This window comes from Gadus morhua, chromosome 9, assembly GCF_902167405.1.
Source record: "Gadus morhua chromosome 9, gadMor3.0, whole genome shotgun sequence".
In the NCBI taxonomy this organism is placed as follows: domain Eukaryota; kingdom Metazoa; phylum Chordata; class Actinopteri; order Gadiformes; family Gadidae; genus Gadus; species Gadus morhua.
Window position 1 is genome coordinate 17059004 of NC_044056.1, and position 15828 is coordinate 17074831.

At 40.6% G+C, this 15828-nt stretch overlaps 2 protein-coding genes, 2 long non-coding RNA genes and 1 pseudogene across 5 annotated transcripts; 1 reads left to right on the plus strand and 4 right to left on the minus strand.

Annotated features, from left to right (window-relative positions):
* Positions 1 to 1386: 1386 nt before the first annotated feature.
* Positions 1387 to 2471, minus strand: steep1 (STING1 ER exit protein 1). Its single transcript, XM_030366991.1, has one exon. It carries the CDS (start codon positions 2286 to 2288, stop codon positions 1611 to 1613), a length of 678 nt encoding a protein of 225 aa, XP_030222851.1. The 5' UTR covers positions 2289 to 2471; the 3' UTR covers positions 1387 to 1610.
* A 973-nt stretch (positions 2472 to 3444) lies between these two features.
* On the minus strand, positions 3445 to 4072 carry LOC115551315 (uncharacterized). Its single transcript, XR_003978021.1, has 3 exons — positions 3987 to 4072; positions 3801 to 3866; positions 3445 to 3639 (listed from the first exon to the last, which is right to left on the minus strand). It is a non-coding gene; the product is annotated as an uncharacterized LOC115551315 (long non-coding RNA).
* A 1864-nt stretch (positions 4073 to 5936) lies between these two features.
* On the minus strand, positions 5937 to 7206 carry LOC115551310 (UPF0428 protein CXorf56 homolog pseudogene; annotated as a pseudogene).
* Positions 7207 to 8222: 1016 nt separating this feature from the next.
* LOC115551314 (uncharacterized) lies at positions 8223 to 10845 on the minus strand. Its single transcript, XR_003978020.1, has 3 exons — positions 10639 to 10845; positions 10454 to 10519; positions 8223 to 8418 (listed from the first exon to the last, which is right to left on the minus strand). It is a non-coding gene; the product is annotated as an uncharacterized LOC115551314 (long non-coding RNA).
* Positions 10846 to 12229: 1384 nt separating this feature from the next.
* On the plus strand, positions 12230 to 15638 carry setd6 (SET domain containing 6, protein lysine methyltransferase). Of its 2 annotated transcripts, none has more exons than XM_030366976.1 (9): positions 12230 to 12444; positions 12808 to 12894; positions 13056 to 13200; positions 13429 to 13570; positions 13748 to 13942; positions 14014 to 14191; positions 14394 to 14574; positions 14875 to 15008; positions 15110 to 15638. In XM_030366976.1, the coding sequence occupies exons 1-9, from the start codon at positions 12418 to 12420 to the stop codon at positions 15458 to 15460; spliced, it is 1440 nt and encodes a 479-aa protein (XP_030222836.1). In that variant the 5' UTR covers positions 12230 to 12417; the 3' UTR covers positions 15461 to 15638. The 2 variants fall into 2 exon arrangements, with proteins under 2 accessions (XP_030222836.1, XP_030222837.1); XM_030366977.1 differs by having other exon boundaries at positions 12231 to 12444; positions 14038 to 14191; positions 15110 to 15547.
* The last annotated feature ends 190 nt before the right edge of the window (positions 15639 to 15828 follow it).

Below are 15828 nucleotides of genomic sequence, written 5' to 3' on the forward strand. Positions count from 1 at the left end.
TCCTCGAGGATCAATCGAGTACTCGTTAAATCAAATCTATTTTTAGAATGCAACGCATCTGCAGCAGGAATAGGCCTGATGATGAACGTCAATATTACCAACCAAACATGTAATGCTTATTCTCCATCAAAACAGTCAGAGTTATCAGAGTATTCATTATTTATTTTTGTTATTTACCGTTCAAAACACATTTTCCTTACAAAAATAAATATGCGTCTCACAATTTAAATCACGTCGAACCAAGGCCTGTAACAGTTTAAAAAAAACGAAACAAGTAGCCTAACCATTGCAAATAATTTAAAGCTGCAAATAAAACGGCAGCAAATGGACTATGGAAATACTCCAGCGTTGTGATCTTCTCTACACGCCCGGGATTACAGCTGCGTTTTGCGGCGGTGAAAATAGCCGACACACTTTCACTTTCACCGTTGCTGCGGGTCTGCTTTCCCGAACTCACCGTTGTGTTTCAGGAGCATATGTTGCCGCATAGTACTTTCTGGTAGCTCGATTTCGCTTGGCATATTTTACATTTCACCTTATGATCTCCTATTTCTTTAAAGTATTTCAATTCTTCGCTGCGGTTTGCTTTAACCGCCATCTCTTAACTTTTTGAATTCTGGCGTGCCTGCATACGGCACGGAACGCGCCATGGAAATGGATGCATTTCATTTTCTTTGTGCCCACGTCATGCGTTAGTGGCGCCGACAGAAAATTGATACATTTGCTTCAGAAAACTTTGTTTATGTGTGTATATGCAAACTCGAGTTTGCCTGTCCACCAACCGAGTTCATTTGTAACGAGGAGTACTCGAGTAATCGATTCCTCACGCCCATCCCTAATTAATTCCTGAACTTTTTTTAAAAGATGGCCACGGATTCAGGGGCCGGAACAGGGCAAGCAGAGAACCTAAAAGAGCATACAATTAAGATATGCATTCAGGAAATCTTGAGCAGGTGGAAGGAAGAATGAGACCAATTATCAAATCTAGAGGCCAACGTTCAATTTGAGCATTTCATTCCACGATAGGAAGTGTTGTGGTGTCGGATGGCCACTACAGTCCACAGATGATGTCCACTTCATGATTGAGGTTCAAGCAGGAGTCTGAAGAATGCTTCTGATTAAGACTCCCCATTGTTGTGTTCTGCCACAACAATGGGGGGAAATTACAAAAAATGAAATACTCTTATAGCTGGTAATAGCTTGCAAGATGTTATGGTTGCCTGAGGAGAAATAAATTACTTGCTGAAAGGGACTTTGGGCACTGTTTATTTTTTCACTTGAAGATAACTGTAAATTGTCCATCTGGCCAGGGGTGGCCAGATTGTTTAAAGGAACCCCAAATAAACAATACGTACAATGAAACAAAATAACCATGATTTTCTAGGGTAAAATGCATTTTGGACAATTTAATTATCAGCATATTTCCTTTAACGTTGGACTTCACATTTGCAAAATAAGAACTTTTAAGCATTAAAACAATTGCAGCCAAATGTCAATCATTCATCTGTGTCACTTCACAGGACCTGCTTCTTTAGGGGTACTGAAAAAGGTAATGTGTGACAATAGTCCAAATGTGTTTGACGGGTAAAAAAGTGTCACTTCTTCTGGCACTACTTAAACTGGTTGTCAATAAGCGTGCCTTTGTTCTTTGCTGTCTTTGCCTCCAGTTCAGCCAGCTCTTGAAGTCGTTTCTTGCTCATTCCCTTTCTCTCCAACTGCTTCTCAATCACTTTGGCATTTTGGGCGTAAGAGTCTGCAACCTCTCTTGCCTCAATCTCCTCTTCTTCCTCATCGATGGTGGACACTGTGACTGAGCTGAACTTGCCCATGTCTTTGGTCCGCTTCGTCATCATGACCCGGACCTTTTTAGGCGCCTCAACTGGCTTTTGGCTGTAGACACTCGTGTTCCCGTATCCCGAGCCGAACTTTACAACAGCTTCGTCTACAATGAACGTGACAGGAGTGCTCTTCATCTGATGCTGGTAGAAAAGTACAAGCCCACATTTACCACACTTTTTGCGGAACTGTCGCTCGATGCCATCTTGTCGCTTTATATAGACGTTTTCGTCGTCCTCCACGTTGCAAAACTTGTGGGCATGTTTGGCTGCATCAATGACTCTCGCTTTATCCTTGGGCCGCATGGGGAGTTTTTCCAATTGACAATCCAGTACCAAAACCATTTGACCACACAGACAGTAGTAGACGTGAAGTGGTTTTTCCCCATCGTCGTATTCTTCCCTGTCTCTGGTATCCGAACATACAACGCTTCTTGAAACAACTTTAGGCATGTTTCCTTTAAAAGTCCAAACGTAAAAATAAAAAGGAACTTTGTTTCGATGATAAACACAATACGGAGTGCGAATCGTCAACACGGATAAGCCTCTAAGATTGCTTCCGGTGGGTCTCTTTGATTCTCCGAGTAGAAACGGCAAGCGCGTTTGAGTTCTGCTTGGGGAAATCGACGCATCACTTCTGCATAATACGTCTTTGGTATTTTGGTTCTGTTCTTTGTTAGGTTTAATTTATAGGGCTTTGAATCCGTCTGTACTCTGCCGATCGACGAAAAATAGTATTAAAAAATATAGTGTAGAAAATTTGTTACTTGGTCAATTCGCTTGGTATTTGGTACTAGTCTAATTTTAAGTAATCTATATTAGATCACCTAGTAGAGACGAACAAATTCCTCCAAAGAAAAATCACAATTGAAAAGACTGCATATGTAAATCTTTTATACCTTGATTCTGATTAAATGTAGGCTATTTGATAGGCCTATATACACGTATAAAGTTGAACACTTAGAATAGTGTGAACATTTCTAAATTAAAACAAATAAGTTCGGTTCGTCCACATGCGAGTCGCAGGAAGTAGGCTACTTTGATTTTCATCCCAGAGTTGAAACGTTTACACTTGGTAAATCTAGTTTAACTTTTCATGGCATTGCCTAGTTGATGTCAGCTCCATGTTCTGTAAACACATTGGGTATTTAAAGTGTTTCTATATTACAATTGTAGGTTGGTGCCAAAATGAAATTATAGGCCCAACTATACAGATCTCCAAGCTTATTATAAACTATAGCACTTATTCCATAGCCCCACATTATATAAATCGAGGCTAGCTGAATGATTCAAATATTTGTAAAAACACCAGATCAGAGAACTAAACCTATATATAGAAATTCCTGTTATGGCTCTAGTTTATATTTAATGGAGTAAATAATTGTACAGAAGTTATAGTGCAGGTTCAAATCCCCAAAAAAGATAAGGGAAGAATGCCAGATTATAATTATATGGCCTGAAATCCCCAGTACACAGCCTTTAGATTACATATAGGCCTATAGCTAAATGTTCGTTTACATGTTTAGTTTGCCTGACCATGTAAACGAGCAGGGCATTTTTATTGGATGTCATCATAGGAACCCCATTTCAGCCAAAGATCAAAATGTGAACAGGTAGAGAAGATGCAGTTTATTTTGGAAGAGTACAGCAATTAACAAATTACTTAGTCCCTTCCAACAAGCCCCCCCTTTCGGAAGCTTTTGAGACAGTCCTCACTGGCAACAATTTGTACCGCAGCCATTGTCTTTGCACACGCACCCGGAGGCGCACTTGTTGCAGCCTACTGGACAGCACTCGCAACAACCTGCCAGAGTAGGAAAACACATCAGTTATATAGAGCAGGCTGGTAGGGCATGAGTGGTGAGAGTTACGGGTTAGCAGTGTTCAACGTCAAAATATATTTAAAAAATATATAGAAATAAAAAATCTTCAAAAACCTTTAGATTCAAAGCGCATTTATCTTACTTTTCTTGCATGTTGTGCAGGAGCAGTTTAGGCAGGTGCATGATGTGCCGCAGTTGCAGGTTCCAGCTAAAAACAGAAGACTTACAATACACTCTACAATACACTAAAATATACTGCCTGTATCATAACGGCCACTAACGTCATCACATCACAAACAATGAAGTAATCTTTAGGGCAATAACTCACTCTTGGTGCAGTCGCAAGGGTCCATTTTATTAGATCGTGGTCAGTCCTTCTCAGCGTAGCGCGAACGTCTTCTCGTTTAATTGAACTTAGTGATGGAATGTTGTTGAGTGTCACTTATAAAGGGTCCGGTAAGAAACAAAACCGGGTGCAAAACACACCAGGCGACTGTCGTGCTGATTACCAAGGTCTGCAGCTAGACACTTCTCGATTATTCTGCGAAATGGACACTCATAAAGTTGGGCCGAGTGCTGTACTTCCTTTGAACAAGAAATACTTATTAACTTTTTTGAATTCCGAAAATGTATTCAGGCACACAGTTGTGCAGGCCTATTATTAATCAAAAATGTTAGATTCGGGTCTCCCATATTAGCGCTGCCACGATTTATAGGGTCCGATCAAAATCCTATAAATCGTGGCAGCGCCAATATGGAAGACCCGAATATAACATAGAAGACCCCCAATACAATTCATTAAAGTTATTGGACCATCGATTTAAGTGTTCTCCAAGTCGTCCATCCTTTTGGAAAACGCATTATCCGAATTGAATGTAGCTTTTGAGTAAATTCATCCCTGGTCTAAACTGTTAAATATTTTTTTAATGTTTCTCAGCAATTATGTAGCCTAATAACGAGTCTCTTGATGCTTGATAGCTATTATGTTTGTATGCTACTACTTTAACATAAGTAAAACATTTGTAAACATGCTGTAAGATTAAGTTTACACAACGCCAAACAAATGGAGGGGGGGGGGGCATGATTGGCATTACGAATATTTTTTCGTAATGTCAAAATATAACAAGAATAATAAGTAAAAATTAGATCAAACTAATAGTGAATTTCAGCTTTCATCAGAACGTTCCGTTCAGGATTTTTTAATTTAAGACTCGGGGGGCCAGGGGCAACCTCTGACCAGGGGGGTGCATGGCCCCCATGTGGCTACACCCCTGCATCCTACTCATGTCCCTCATTTTATTACACGGTGAAAATGATAAATGCCTGTTCAACGTTAACAAGTCTTTGTAACATCACGAGAAAATGCTCATTGAAAAACTCAGTCCAGTGATTACAAACCCAAATCGTGTAACCAATAGAAGGTATAAAGCTATCTGGTTAGAAATTATTTAAGAATTGTACGCTAAATTCAGTTAAAATTGTCTCAATGGAAACGCTTGACGGTCATAAAAAAACCGCTACGTTTTTTATTTTAAAAGTCTTTAAAGAAAACATGTGCAGGCCCCATATTTTATTTGGCACTGGTTCGTGTAGCCTATAGGGAGGACATGCATAGATAACCCAAATGACTTAAAGCAAGCATGTAGAGTAAACGCATTTTATTTTTTAACATCGATACGTACAAACAAATACACACAATTTCAACAAATAGTTAACATTGGTCCCTTTTTCCAAGGCTACATAAAGTAGAGTTTGACAGCTCCGGTCCTCACTGGCAACAATTAGTGTCGCAGGTCTTGTCTTTGCACACGCACCCGGAGGCGCACTTGCTGCAGCCTGAAGGACAGCACTCGCAGCAACCTGCCGGAAAAAGAAAGATCAGTTAAATAGATCGAGATAACGGACCACAAGGTTGTGCAATTAAATGGCCTCAAGACCCGTCTATAATACACATTATTTCAACATCAAGTCAGTTATATTTAACGGAAGGGCTGAAGGCATGGTTGAAGATACCCCAACATGATTAAAATATTGAATGACATATTTTGCACCGAAGGCGATTCATCTTACTTTTCTTGCATTTTGTGCAGGAGCAGTTTGCGCAGGTGCATGATGTGCCGCAGTTGCAAGTTCCAGCTACAGAAACACAAATACGATACGCCGTTATAAAATACCCTGCTCCGAGTCTGATTGGAATAAGGGCAATTGCGTCGATCACATAACACGATGAATACAAAACAATCAGTGTAACTCACTCTTGGCGCAGTCGCAGGGATCCATTTTTTTCAGGCAGTGGTCAGTTCTTCTCTGTGTTGAGCGAATGTGTTCTTGTCTCGTCGGATTGTATATTGCATGTCGCTGGAGTGTCACCTTTATAGTGTCCAGATAGAAACAAACCCGGGTGCAAAACGCACGGCCCTCGTGCTGTTGATTTTGCGCACGGGTTTTTCGAAAGAAAAGCACATTCCTCAAGTTGGGCGGTGTGCTATTTTCAAATTACGTAAGTCTAACCGAATTTTCTCGAACAAAATAGTAGGATAAAACAACCTTAACCCTAATACACCTGAATATGTTCAGGCACGTGCTGTGCCCTGATGATGTGATGTCAAAATAATATTGTGTTCGATTGGATTATTTAACAGATTTAAGATCCTGCGTCCATCTAAAGAGGAAAATTGTAAACATGCAAGGAAATCTGAGAAATCTGAAAAAGTGTCACTTCTTCTGGCACTACTTAAACTGGTTGTCAATAAGCATGCCTTTGTTCTTTGCTGTCTTTGCCTCCAGTTCAGCCAGCTCTTGAAGTCGTTTCTTGCTCATTCCCTTTCTCTCCAACTGCTTCTCAATCACTTTGGCATTTTGGGCGTAAGAGTCTGCAACCTCTCTTGCCTCAATCTCCTCTTCTTCCTCATCGATGGGGGACACTGTGACTGAGCTGAACTTGCCCATGTCTTTGGTCCGCTTCGTCATCATGACCCGGACCTTTTTAGGCGCCTCAACTGGCTTTTGGCTGTAGACACTCGTGTTCCCGTATCCCGAGCCGAACTTTACAACAGCTTCGTCTACAATGAACGTGACAGGAGTGCTCTTCATCTGATGCTGGTAGAAAAGTACAAGCCCACATTTACCACACTTTTTGCGGAACTGTCGCTCGATGCCATCTTATCGCTTTATATAGACGTTTTCGTCGTCCTCCACGTTGCAAAACTTGTGGGCATGTTTGGCTGCATCAATGACTCTCGCTTTATCCTTGGGCCGCATGGGGAGTTTTTCCAATTGACAATCCAGTACCAAAACCATTTGACCACACAGACAGTAGTAGACGTGAAGTGGTTTTTCCCCATCGTCGTATTCTTCCCTGTCTCTGGTATCCGAACATACAACGCTTCTTGAAACAACTTTAGGCATGTTTCCTTTAAAAGTCCAAACGTAAAAATAAAAAGGAACTTTGTTTCGATGATAAACACAATACGGAGTGCGAATCGTCAACACGGATAAGCCTCTAAGATTGCTTCCGGTGGGTCTCTTTGATTCTCCGAGTAGAAACGGCAAGCGCGTTTGAGTTCTGTTTGGGGAAATCGACGCATCACTTCTGCATAATACGTCTTTGGTATTTTGGTTCTGTTCTTTGTTAGGTTTAATTTATAGGGCTTTGAATCCGTCTGTACTCTGCCGATCGACGAAAAATAGTATTAAAAAATATAGTGTAGAAAATGTGTTACTTGGTCAATTCGCTTGGTATTTGGTACTAGTCTAATTTTAAGTAATCTATATTAGATCACCTAGTAGAGACGAACAAATTCCTCCAAAGAAAAATCACAATTGAAAAGACTGCATATGTAAATCTTTTATACCTTGATTCTGATTAAATGTAGGCTATTTGATAGGCCTATATACACGTATAAAGTTGAACACTTAGAATAGTGTGAACATTTCTAAATTAAAACAAATAAGTTCGGTTCGTCCACATGCGAGTCGCAGGAAGTAGGCTACTTTGATTTTCATCCCAGAGTTGAAACGTTTACACTTGGTAAATCTAGTTTAACTTTTCATGGCATTGCCTAGTTGATGTCAGCTCCATGTTCTGTAAACACAATGGGTATTTAAAGTGTTTCTATATTACAATTGTAGGTTGGTGCCAAAATGAAATTATAGGCCCAACTATACAGATCTCCAAGCTTATTATGAACTATAGCACTTATTCCATAGCCCCACATTATATAAATCGAGGCTAGCTGAATGATTCAAATATTTGTAAAAACACCAGATCAGAGAACTAAACCTATATATAGAAATTCCTGTTATGGCTCTAGTTTATATTTAATGGAGTAAATAATTGTACAGAAGTTATAGTGCAGGTTCAAATCCCCAAAAAAGATAAGGGAAGAATGCCAGATTATAATTATATGGCCTGAAATCCCCAGTACACAGCCTTTAGATTACATATAGGCCTATAGCTAAATGTTCGTTTACATGTTTAGTATGCCTGACCATGTAAACGAGCAGGGCATTTTTATTGGATGTCATCATAGGAATCCCATTTCAGCCAAAGATCAAAATGTGAACAGGTAGAGAAGATGCAGTTTATTTTGGAAGAGTACAGCAATTAACAAATTACTTTGGTCCCTTCCAACAAGCCCCCCCATTCGGAAGCTTTTGAGACAGTCCTCACTGGCAACAATTTGTACCGCAGCCATTGTCTTTGCACACGCACCCGGAGGCGCACTTGTTGCAGCCTACTGGACAGCACTCGCAACAACCTGCCAGAGTAGGAAAAAACATCAGTTATATAGAGCAGGCTGGTAGGGCATGAGTGGTGAGAGTTACGGGTTAGCAGTGTTCAACGTCAAAATATATTTAAAAAATATATAGAAATAAAATCTTCAAAAACCTTTAGATTCAAAGCGCATTTATCTTACTTTTCTTGCATGTTGTGCAGGAGCAGTTTAGGCAGGTGCATGATGTGCCGCAGTTGCAGGTTCCAGCTAAAAACAGAAGACTTACAATACACTCTACAATACACTAAAATATACTGCCTGCATCATAACGGCCACTAACGTCATCACATCACAAACAATTAAGTAATCTTTAGGGCCATAACTCACTCTTGGTGCAGTCGCAAGGGTCCATTTTATTAGATCGTGGTCAGTCCTTCTCAGCGTAGCGCGAACGTCTTCTCGTTTAATTGAACTTAGTGATGGAATGTTGTTGAGTGTCACTTATAAAGGGTCCGGTAAGAAACAAAACCGGGTGCAAAACACACCAGGCGACTGTCGTGCTGATTACCAAGGTCTGCAGCTAGACACTTCTCGATTATTCTGCGAAATGGACACTCATAAAGTTGGGCCGAGTGCTGTACTTCCTTTGAACAAGAAATACTTATTAACTTTTTTGAATTCCGAAAATTTATTCAGGCACACAGTTGTGCAGGCCTATTATTAATCAAAAATGTTAGATTCGGGTCTCCCATATTAGCGCTGCCACGATTTATCAAAATCCTATAAATCGTGCCAGCGCTAATATGGAAGACCCGAATATAACATAGAAGACCCCCAATACAATTCATTAAAGTTATTGGACCATCGATTTAAGTGTTCTCCAAGTCGTCCATCCTTATGGAAAACGCATTATCCGAAATGAATGTAGCTTATGAGTAAATTCATCCCTGGTCTAAACTGTTAAATATTTTTTTAATGTTTCTCAGCAATTATTTACCTTAATAACGAGTCTCTTGTTGCTTGATAGCTATTATGTTTGTATTCTACTACTTTAACATAAGTAAAACATTTGTAAACATGCTGTAAGATTAAGCTTACACAACGCCAAAATATAACAATAATAATAATAAGTAAAAGTTAGATCAAACTAATAGTGCATTTCAGCTTTCTTCAGAACGTTCCGTTCAGGATTTTTTAATTTTATTTTTTAAGACTGGGGGCCAGGGGCAACCTCTGACCAGGGGGGTGCATGCCCCCCCTGGCCCCCATGTGGCTACACCCCTGCATCCTACTCATGTCCCTCATTTTATTACACGGTGAAAATGATAAATGCCTGTTCAACGTTAAGTCTTTGTAACATCACGAGAAAATGCTCATTGAGAAACTCAGCCCAGTGATTACAAACCCAAATAGTGTAACCAATAGAAGGTATAAAGCTATCTGGTTAGACATTAATTAAGAATTGTACGCTAAATTAAGTTTAAATTGTCTAAATGGAAACGCTTGACGGTCATAAAAAAACCGCTACGTTTTTTATTTTAAAAGTCTTTAAAGAAAACATGTGCAGGCCCCATATTTTATTTGGCACTGGTTCGTGTAGCCTATAGGGAGGACATGCATAGATAACCCAAATGACTTAAAGCAAGCATGTAGAGTAAACGCATTTTATTTTTTAACATCGATACGTACAAACAAATACACACAATTTCAACAAATAGTTAACATTGGTCCCTTTTTCCAAGGCTACATCAAGTAGAGTTTGATAGCTCCGGTCCTCACTGGCAACAATTAGTGTCGCAGGTCTTGTCTTTGCACACGCACCCGGAGGCGCACTTGCTGCAGCCTGAAGGACAGCACTCGCAGCAACCTGCCGGAAAAGGAAAGATCAGTTAAATAGATCGGGATAACGGACCACAAGGTTATGCAATTAAATGGCCTCAAGACCCGTCTATAATACACATTATTTCAACATCAAGTCAGTTATATTTAACGGAAGGGCTGAAGGCATGGTTGAAGATACCCCAACATGATTAAAATATTGAATGACATATTTTGCACCGAAGGCGATTCATCTTACTTTTCTTGCATTTTGTGCAGGAGCAGTTTGCGCAGGTGCATGATGTGCCGCAGTTGCAGGTTCCAGCTACAGAAACACAAATACGATACGCCGTTATAAAATACCCTGCTCCAAGTCTGATTGGAATAAGGGCAATTGCGTCGATCACATAACACGATGAATACAAAACAATCAGTGTAACTCACTCTTGGCGCAGTCGCAGGGATCCATTTTTTTCAGGTAGTGGTCAGTTCTTCTCTGTGTTGAGCGAATGTGTTCTTGTCTCGTCGGATTGTATATTGCATGTGGCTGGAGTGTCACCTTTATAGTGTCCTGATAGAAACAAACCCGGGTGCAAAACGCACTGCCCTCGTGCTGTTGATTTTGCGCACGGGTTTTTCGAAAGAAAAGCACATTCCTGAAGTTGGGCGGTGTGCTATTTTCAAATTACGTAAGTCTAACCGAATTTTCTCGAAGAAAATAGTAGGATAAAACAACCTTAACCCTAATACACCTGAACATGTTCAGGCACGTGCTTTGCCCTGATGATGTGATGTCAAAATAATATTGTGTTCGATTGGATTATTTAACAGATTTAAGATCCTGCGTCCATCTAAAGAGGAAAATTGTAAACATGCAAGGACATCTGAGAGATCAAGGCAGGCTCTATATAACGCTGTGATAATATTGTTCATCCCAGAATACATTTTAGAACACCGGACTTGTCCTTGTTCAGTCGTTTGTTAAAAAGGGTCATTCATAATTTAATTGCCCGTGACTCAAATTTTGATTAGTGCACACGGCACACAACATCTTGGATGCAGTAAACAACTTTTTTTATTCCAATGCTGCATTGTCATTCTTCCGGAACGACCGTGTGACCGGACCGCCGCGCCACACGCCCCCCTCAGCTCTGCACTCGGCGTCCGGTGCCTAGGAAACAACCGCCTGACGTCATTGTTTTGCACTCGTATTTTTTTTGGTTTCTTTGTTTTGGAATGTTAAAACTTCGTGTGCATTCTCGGAAATCGTATTGTTAAAAGATTTCCGAGAATCTATCTATCTATCTATCTATCTATCTATCTATCTATCTATCTATCTATCTATCTATCTATCTATCTATCTATCTATCTATCTATCTATCTAGCTAGCTATTATATTTATATCGAAATGGTAAGATAATGATGTTATTGAACCTTTAAGAAGAAGACTTTAAGTAACGTTATCACAAAAAAAGTTTGGTTCAGTAAACCAAATATTGTATCGAGTTGACCAACATACAGTGATTATAGTTAGCAGAACCAAGTATATGAGGGGCCTACTTTTTTAAATACAATCTGTAATTATTGACAGGAGGCCTTTGTTAGTTAATGAATGATAGTTTCCTGTAACCCAGAAAGAGATTAGTGCTTTTGATAGTCAACAGGCATCATCCGCATCATATTATATGGGACAATACCTGTTGATGCTGTTGCTGTTGACAGATTTCTTTTTTAAATGAGGGCATATTTTCTGGTAGAACAATTACTGTGTTCAGATTTTTTTATTTGCCACTCTCTTATTTTCTTAATATATTAAATTTTATTTTTAATGCAAGATATATGGACTAGCATTATTTTGGCATCGTTTACAGTGTTATATTTTTTGTCATACGTTCTTATTTTTGCTGAAAACGTGCTTTAACCTGACCTTAATGAACCATTTTCAGTGGGAAAAGTCTGTTTTTTTCTACATAAATGTCAGTTACTGTATGTGGTTGTTCAATAAAGTTGGTATGAAATTAAATGGCGGCCATCTTTGTATGCCGTACCCTACCATCCAGCACCCAAACGTTACCCATCATACAAGCATGCTGTGACTGCAGTTACATTTTAGATGCCTGTTTTCACCATACAATGTCCACGTGTTGGTAGTTACTTCATATAACTTCAGATACTTAACTGATTTATATACGCGGACTCTCGGATTGGGTTTTGGGCACGGAAATGGCAACAAACAGTAAACGATTCAAGGTTAGAAAATCGACCAATTGGTGAAATGTGTTATAAGCTACAGCCACAGTTACACAGCTGCAGTCCGTTGTGAAATAAATCATAGTTACTACGCTTCATGCTATTTGTTTATATATTTACTAAGTGCATGCGGATTTCAGATGGTACTATCTGCCCGGCATTTGAAAGTTGTTGCTGGTTTTAGATATGGACTTTTTGAATTACGAAGCAATCTTGATATTCCAAAAGACTGATGCTTGCTATTGTGCCTTTCTTCCTTTATGTTGATATTAACATGACTGGAGAAAGGAACATAGTTCTGATGTTTTGTCGGGGTCAATGGAACTGTAACTTGAAACAAACCCCCATCTGTGCCCATGATAGCTAGATGATGGATCAGAGGATGCCTCCTCTTTGCAAAACTTCCTACAGTGGTGCGACAGAGTGGGCCTTAAACTCAACCACAACAAGGTATATATTATTCTAAAGTGCAGTGTTATTCCTTCTGTTTACCTGTTAGGTCCACCTAGATTATAGTTGACAAATTTCATTGACAGAAAAGTAAAACAATTTGACAATATAGCTGTGACCTTACAGAATTTGTAACTTCAAATTAATCCTTCTCCCATTAGGTGTATGTGAGTAGAAAGGGAACACAAGCAGACTACGGCATGCTGGCTAAGGAGGATATAGAGGAAGGGGAAGTTCTGTTTATAATTCCAAGGTCGGTTCTGCTACATCATGGAACATCCAAGGTCTCTGCAGTACTCGAACAAGGTGCGATCTTTTGTTGTGAAGCACTGTCACACAAAAAAAATATTAAAATACTAGCATGGTGGGCTGTTCAGCTCATATCATCTCATGTCTTATCTGGTACTTTGGATTTCGTGAAACATTTTTTACAGAAGGGAAAGCGAATGAATAATCAGATCTTATCAGGCCTCCACATTAGCAACTTCAACACATCACACCCCCACTCACTGTCACATCTCCATCTTCCTCCAGGCAAGGAGCTGCTGGAGAGCTCGTCGGGATGGGTGCCACTACTTATGGCCCTGCTGTACGAGTACACCAGCCCAGAGTCGCCCTGGGCTCCCTACCTGTCACTCTGGACCGACTTCAGCCGCCTGGACCAGCCCTTGTTCTGGTCAGAAACAAAACATATATATCGGTTTAGTTTAGTAGCATCGACTATTAGTCAGTAGTAAAATAGAATAATATAATCTCAGTGTTTCTTTTCTTTATCCATTTGAGATGTGATGTTCATTCAAGAGCTGTCATTGTGTTAAACCGCTGTTGGGGGGGATTGTTGGGGTCCGTGAAGGTCCAAAGAGGAGCGGGGAACCCTCCTCAGGGGCACGGGCATCCCGGAAGCTGTGGAGCGGGACCTGGCCAACATCCAGAAGGAGTACAGCACTGTGGTCCTCCCCTTCATCGCCCAACACACCGACCTGTGGAACCCCAGCATACACACGCTGCAGCTATACACACGCCTGGTAGCCTTCATCATGGCCTACAGGTAATTAGGCTCATGCACTCACTCACATACTGAATAGTATGGGAGTATTATATCATTTTTTATATTATTAGTAATTGTATTATTTTGCTGGGTAGTTTCCAAGAGCCATTGGAGGAAGAAGAAGAAAAAGAAGGGTCGGATGACGATGAGGAAGAGGAGGAAAAGGCCTCCAACCTACCAATGATGGTCCCCATGGCCGACATGCTCAACCACGTGTCCAATCACAATGCCCATCTTGAGTACACGCCGGTGAGGAGACGCCCACCGCACCTTAGATCTACACGGCAAGAATCAACCGCCATGTCACCACGTGATGTCTGCAGGCTTGGCTACATTTGGCGTTTCTATTCAACTTTTAAAATCAGATTTCCCTGCAGTTGCGTCTTCACACCTGACACATTTCCCTTCATTTCAACCCATTCTAAATCAGTTTTCTTGCCCTTTCTTTAAGGAGTTTTTGAAGATGATTTGTGTGCGTCCCATTCGCAAAGGTCAGGAAGTTTTCAACACCTATGGCCAGATGGCCAACTGGCAGCTTCTACACATGTACGGCTTCACTGAGCCATACCCTAGTAACTGCAATGAAACTGCTGACATCCCTATGGCCAACCTCTACAAAGTTGCAGCGCAAGGTGACCAAACATATTGTTAATCTATGACCTATACCCATCATTCTACATCCATAAATCAATCATGTATCTGTGATTGTAATTGAATCACAAGTTAAGTAAATAGTGACTGAACTGTTCCAAAGTCTAAAGCCTCCCCCAGCAGGCTTTAGAACAGTTCACTATCTGCTTAGCTTTATATGTAAATAAGGCCAGCAGCCTTTGAATAGTGTACAGTGGAGGGTTGGTCTCAGGGTTTTTCAGAGATGCTTAGAGATGGAAGGAGGAAAATTTAACAGGTAGCGGCCTATTTTCACTTTTCAGGCGTTCAGTCTGACCTCGACAGACAGCTGGTAGAGGAGAAGAGAGCATTGATTCTGAAGATGGGAGAGAAGGCGGCCTTCATCTTTGGCAAGCAGGGCTGTCTCACAGACATGGAGCTCCACACCACACTTAAGGTAAAAACATTGGTTGATTTTCCTCAAAGCGATTGTGACCTTGTGTCTGTTTAATGAGGATAAACATACTTGGACCCTGATGAACTGGTTTTATTCGGCAGGTTCTTTGCATGTCAAGGGAGGAGTTCCAAGAGTTTAGAGAGAACGAGGGATGGGAGGAGGATGAAGAGGCAGATGACGAGAAGGTTTCATTGGCTTTCTCCAACGAGGGGCTGCCTGGCCTTCCGGCTCCATGGAAGTGGTTGATCCACGCCGCAGCCCGTTTGACTTTGGACAGCTATGGATCAGCTGAGGGAGGGTGCTTAGACAGGGACCGTGTTCTAATTGAGGACAAGGTGCAGCTTCAAGGACTCAACCCCAGGCAGCTGAGGGCACTTCAGGTGCGTCACGGTCAGAAGAGCATTTTGGACAGAGTGCTGGCACTGACCCAGTCATGCACATCTCACAATTGAACATTGATGCAATAGTACTTTCAAGGTACTCCTGTGAGGGCAAATTCTGTATTTTTTGTTTGCGTTTTATTAAATGATTCAAAGTATGAACCTGTGACTAAAGTCGATATATAAATCTGATATTAGCTTCATTGTATCAGCACCATTGGGATTTGTAATAACAGAAAGATTCACTTTTTTTAATGCTTTATTTCCTGTATGTATGCATACTGCAGTTAAGTAGCAAGAACTAAAGGCAACTATAAAGAACTACAAAAACACACGGACCAATACATTTACAAAACATTCAAAATCCTTACAAAATGGCCTGTATTGGTCCTTGTTCTTTAATGAGGATCTTTGTACAAATGTTCAAGATGCAGTTTTGC

What these genes read in the sequence shown, in the direction of transcription:
- steep1 (XM_030366991.1), bottom strand. Translation starts at nt 2,288, where the DNA reads ATGCCTAAAGTTGTTTCAAGAAGCGTTGTATGTTCGGATACCAGAGAC.
- setd6 (XM_030366976.1), top strand. Translation starts at nt 12,418, where the DNA reads ATGGCAACAAACAGTAAACGATTCAAG. An exon ending in TTAAACTCAACCACAACAAG is followed by an intron (nt 12,895 to 13,055) that starts GTATATATTATT and finishes TTCTCCCATTAG; the next exon opens with GTGTATGTGAGTAGAAAGGG. An exon ending in AGCTCCACACCACACTTAAG is followed by an intron (nt 15,009 to 15,109) that starts GTAAAAACATTG and finishes TTTATTCGGCAG; the next exon opens with GTTCTTTGCATGTCAAGGGA.